Source organism: Olea europaea, unplaced genomic scaffold (assembly GCF_002742605.1).
Source record: "Olea europaea var. sylvestris unplaced genomic scaffold, O_europaea_v1 scaffold1628, whole genome shotgun sequence".
Lineage (NCBI taxonomy): Eukaryota > Viridiplantae > Streptophyta > Magnoliopsida > Lamiales > Oleaceae > Olea > Olea europaea.
The window spans coordinates 1-5,952 of NW_019233922.1; the positions used below are offsets into that span (position 1 = coordinate 1).

At 36.3% G+C, this 5,952-nt stretch overlaps 1 protein-coding gene across 1 annotated transcript; it reads right to left on the reverse strand.

Annotated features, from left to right (window-relative positions):
* Nucleotides 1-103: 103 nt before the first annotated feature.
* Nucleotides 104-1,858, reverse strand: LOC111377235 (the record flags this gene model as incomplete). The annotated part of the gene is made up of 1 exon (XM_023000295.1): nucleotides 104-1,858. A coding segment is annotated over exon 1 (1,755 nt), but the record flags the coding sequence as incomplete, so codon positions are not given.
* Nucleotides 1,859-5,952: the final 4,094 nt, after the last annotated feature.

The following is a 5,952-nucleotide window of genomic DNA, read 5'->3' on the forward strand; positions in this document are numbered from 1 at the left end:
CAACAAATTTTAACTCTGGTGCATTGTCTGATCTGAACATCTTTATCCCTTTGTGAAATTGAGTTTCAATCATTTTAAAAAATTTGGGAATGATGCTACTGACTTTTGACTTGTGTTTCATGAGATATACCCATGTGAAACGAGTACTGTCATTTACTAAAGTAAGGAAGTATCTGTGTCCAGAATGTGATGCAACATGGTATGGTCCCCATGTATCACAGTGTACTAAATCAAAGGCATTTGCAGAAAAATGGTTGTTGGAGACAAATGATAGCCTTCTTTGCTTTGCCAATGGACAAACATTAGAAGGGATTGAATTATGATCCTTACTTTGATCAAACTTTAAACCCAAAGAGTCTTTCAAAGGTGCTAATTTTTTAAAAGACAAATGTCCTAATCTATGATGCCAAGTATTGGCATTCACTTTATTTACAACTGAGGAAACAGAAACACAAACTTTATCAATCGAAAGATTTCTACTGTGAGTTGGAAATGAATCCAATGCTGTTGCACTAATGATGTAAAGACCAGCACTTCTCCTACCCTTGCCAATCATCTTCTGGTTGTGTGTATCCTGGATATCACACTCATTAGCAAAAAATCTGACAATAATATTCGAATCCTTGATCAATGAACTTACAGACATCAGATTGAATTTAAAGTTTGGCACATATAGTACATCTTCAAGCATCAGATTATTGCTAAACTTTACAATCCCAACAAAACTCACAGGTATCCTCTTATGATTTGGTAAGGTAACATACGCATTCTCAATCAATTTCATAGAGTAAAAGGCAGACTTACTGAAGCATATATGGCTAGTTGCCCCAGAATCCATAACCCAGTGCTTAGGAGAATTTAGACATGGGTTAAGTACAATAGAAAAACAAGTACCTGAGACTTGATTAGTATGTTCATCATTTCTAGTGTTGGTTTTTGCAGAAGTCAGATGGTTGCCCAGCATGTTCATCAATTGTTGATATTGGGTATGGTTCAAGGAATGCATGAAATCTTCTGCATTTGTGTGTGCTTGTTCTGACTTGTTCGCAAATACCACTTGATTAGCAGCAATATGTCGTGGCTGATTGTCCACTTGATCAGTAAAGTTGGATCTCTGCTTCATCTTATACCCAGGAGGATACCCATGCAGTTTATAGCATTTATCCACCGAGTGCCCTACAAGTTTGCAATAAGTGCAAATTGGTTTTTCTTTCTTCTGAAATTTGTGCTGTCCTAAGCTGCCTTTCTTTGGATCGATTTTGGCATAGAACGCCATTGAGTCTCCAGTGTTGGAGATACCAGCATTAATGCTTATATTGCGCTGGTGTTCTTCTTGAGATACAAGGGAAAATACTTTGTTGATGGAAGGCATTGGGTCCATAAGTAGTAGTTGACCCCTACCTTGTGCAAATGTATCATTCAACCCCATCAAGAAACTCATGACATACTCCATCTGGTAATGTTCTGAGAGCTTCTTATTTTCACCGCAAGAACATTTTCCACAAGAGCATATTGGTCTATAGTTGCTTAATTCTTCCCAAATTGTTTTCAATTTAGTGAAATACACACCCACAGATAATTGCCCCTGAGTGAGGTTCATCAGCTCACGCCTTAATTGGAATATACGAGGCCCATTCCTTTGTTGAAACCTTTCCTTCAAATCGATCCATATATCATGGGCAGATTCAGAATAAATCACACTTGCAGAAATTTCTTTCGAAACTGAATTCAGTATCCACGAAATGACTATATTGTTGTTTCGAATCCAATTGCTGACCTGATCATCACTGTTGTCAGGTTTGGCTATTGACCCATCAATAAAGCCGATTTTATTCTTCACAAAGAGAGGAATCATCATGGCTCAACTCCATGAAGAATAGTTATCACCAGTAAGGAGTTGTGACACAAGCACAAGTCCCGGATTATCAGAATGATGGAGGTAATACGGGCTGGAGATATCATCAATTGCGGTGGAATTGCTAGTTGATGATGGGGAATTAATTTGATCAGTAGCTGACGCCATATCAAATCAACTACAAATTGATTAGGGAAGAAAGGAAGAGAGAGTACCATATTGAAGAAAGGAAGAGGAATAAAATCCATTGTATTCTTCACGTTTTCATGCATCTATACAATAGGGTATAAATAGAAGAAGAAAATGAACAAATTAAAAACAAACTCTAACAAACTGTAACAAAAAGAATGTGAATGAAAATGACGTGGGTAAACAAACTATTCTAGCTTCCAATAACATTCAGTCCTTAGCTCCAGCTGTATTCCTTGCTGCCTTGCTAGATTCTGTTACATTGTTTACAGGTGGATTGTCAAATGTATGTGAAGTCACTTTTCTGTTAATCTTGTAATTTTTTCACTTTTTGAATATAATTCGCCACTGTATCCTGCTTGTTCACTTTTCTTTTTAGATCTTTGTAAAGTTGCATTTGGAATGATTAAATTGGAAGTGATGCAGGCTTTGGAATTCAATATCAAATTGGTTTATATATATAGTTCAGATAACTTTTAGAGTTTTTGTGATGATATAAAAATGCAGTAGTAACTGGACTGAAAATTATCAACGTAGTTCAAAATTCACACCAATAATATAAATCATTCAAACAGTACTGGACTGCTGGTAACTGGAGCTCTCATTTATCTCGCACTTGCTAAACTGAAATTATCTTTTGTATTCCATGCTGCTACATCTGATCACTATTTCTATGTTGTTTGTTAGTTAATAAGGATTTTGACAGTGCGCTGTTACATGAACTAAATCCTTAGCATTCCATTGCAGCCAAAACTTGTAGCAGTATCAAATTCCATTGCTTTTGCAAATCCTAAAGCTCCACTTTAGCCTCGCCTTGCTCAAGGGAAGTCTTGGGATGAAGTAAGTTATCTAGATGTTCACCAATAATATCTTTTAATAGTTTTGTCATCCTGTAGCTCAAACAGAATTTTGGCATGAATTTTTGTCTGTTACCTTATGGAAGTTGCATTTCTGCTACCTTAAACGATTTTGATAAGACAATTAGAAATTTTTGCCCTCATTCAATGTCACTGCATATTGTTCTCTTTGGTACATTTTTTGCATGTTTCGTAAACAGTATTACATCATAATGGTCAATATTATCAAAATAATTTTTAACTTCTTTTTCTTAGTTAGTGGCTTCTAGTATTGGCTAATCTACTTTCCAAAAGTGCCATTAACTCTCTTACAGAACTAATCTATTGCATTTCTTTTTCTTGACCTGAATTATGCTTTGCAGATGACAGTAACATGGACAAGTGGCTATAATATACATGAAGCCATTCCTTTCGTAGAATGGGGTTGGAAGGATCAAGAACAAAAGCGCTCCCCGGCTGGAACATTAACATTTGAGCGTAACAGCATGTGCGGTATGATTTACATTTTATGACCACATTCTTGCTACTGTATGTTGATGTGCTCTGCATATTGTTCTCTTTGGTACATTTTTTGCATGTTTCGTAAACAGTATTACATCATAATGGTCAATATTATCAAAATAATTTTTAACTTCTTTTTCTTAGTTAGTGGCTTCTAGTATTGGCTAATCTACTTTCCAAAAGTGCCATTAACTCTCTTACAGAACTAATCTATTGCATTTCTTTTTCTTGACCTGAATTATGCTTTGCAGATGACAGTAACATGGACAAGTGGCTATAATATACATGAAGCCATTCCTTTCGTAGAATGGGGTTGGAAGGATCAAGAACAAAAGCGCTCCCCGGCTGGAACATTAACATTTGAGCGTAACAGCATGTGGGGTATGATTTACATTTTATGACCACATTCTTGCTACTGTATGTTGATGTGCTCTATGATTGTTGCGGACCTTGCGGTGATGGAAGAATAAGGGTTATATATGCAAGTTTTCTTTCTCAAAGATGACCTTGTAATTAGTTAAAGGTGGAAGGAGTAAGTAAGCTCATCAGGCTTACTTTAACTACTCGAAATTTCGGGTTTTCGAAAGTATAGATAGTTTGCTTGACTGATGAAAATCATGAATAATTTTCTTCGGCGGGTTTTGTTAGGTTTGGAAGTTATGCTTGTTGGATAGAAATGTAAGAAAACTAAATCAATAATGACCTTAAGTCGAAATCTTTTCAGGATGGGATAACAGTTTGGATTGCAGCAATTCTAATTTCATGCCGGAGCTTTATGTCCAATGTTTTATTAAGATTTAGTAATTTGAATATCTCCATTCTTTATTTTGTTACCTATGTTTTCTCTCCAATCTACTGGCATTTTATCCCTTGGTCTCATTCTAAAGTGCAAGAGTAAAGCAAATCTATCAGGTGGTCTCTTTTTTAAGATACCTATAGATTTTAATAAACATAGCTCAATGTGGCGAATGAAATGCATCTGATAAGAATCCGAAAATTGGCTTGTACTTTGTAGGTTCACCAGCACATACGGTTGGCTGGCGTGACCCTGGTTTCGTACAAACGAGTTTCTTAAAGGATTTGTGGCCAAATACTATGTAAGTTTCATAATCGTATATGTTTTATACGGATATAATTCCTTTGTAGGCATCGATAATATAGATGTTCTCTACTGTGGCTGCAATGATTATTTTCCAGATATACATACAAAATGGGTCACCTATTAACAGATGGATCCTGCATTTGGAGCAAGTAGTATTCGTTCAGATCATCCCCATATCCAGGACAAGACTCACTGCAACATGTGATAATCTTTGGCGACATGGGGAAGGTAATATTGTGCATTAATTTGAAAAAAAAAAAATTGTTGGGATCCTTGGAGTTCAATCAAACAATAAATATCAATCAATAAAAGATTTCAAGGCAAAATCAAGGAATATAAAATGGAAAAACACAACCCAATCTCGGCCGAAATGGACAGCAACTTCTCCTCTTCCTTATGGCTGATTTATAGGCTCAGGAACAGCTCCCATGTCATGCAAATCACCTTCCAAAGAGAGAGAGAGAAACCAGCAAAGAACCTCGCTAGAAACCGCCACCAACGCACCCTCGACTTTCTACCAAGCTTTGAGAAAGTTCACCTATACTTAGCCACTATTCCAGCCTAAGTTATCTCAAGGGACTCTCAAGAAGAAGCTCACAAGAAGGTGCAAAAATGGACAGAGTGGTCGACTGGAGAAGAGAGAAAAGACCTGTCCTGCCAAAACGTGGGGGAAGCCCTTTTTGTGGTAACCATCTAGTCAAAGCTTCTTCCCCAAGACAAGGCAACAAAAATATCTCACATAGATTAAATCCCGGCCGTCGATCCCATCCAATGGTCCATAATAAAACTAGACAAGCACAATCCATGTAAATTACACAAATAGCACTTAAGTCTAATGGAGTTAAGAGAACCATATTCTCACATTCTTTACCTTGGTTCTCATAACACTCTCTCTTGGTTTCGAATTTGCACATGGAAGAACTGTTCATCATCATCGCCCACTACCTGCAAGAAAAATTAACCAGTGTCAATATGTAATAAAGATAAGCACAATTTAAATTTACCTGCAGGTAGAATTTTTGTTCCCACATCAGAGGGATTCCTTTCAGTGTGAATTTTAACAAGATTAACTTCACCTTGAGACAGTTTCTCACATATAAAATGATATTTCACCTCAATATGTTTAGTTCTTTTATGATAAACAGGATTCTTACAAAGCAATAAAGCACTTTGACTATTAGTAAACATAACAGGTGTATCATGCATGAAGTTCAATTCCTTTAAAATTCCTTTTAACCAAGTACATTCTTTAACCGCCTCAATTATGGCAACATACTCTGTCTCAGTACTTGACAAAATAACTAAAGGCTGCAGCTGTGACTTCCATGTTATACAATTGTCACCAAGTGTAAAAAAATAAGCTGTGGTAGACTTTCTGTTATCCTTGTCACCAGCAAAATCAGAATCTATATACCCCTTTAGAGTAAGTTTTTCAGATCTTTTTTCAT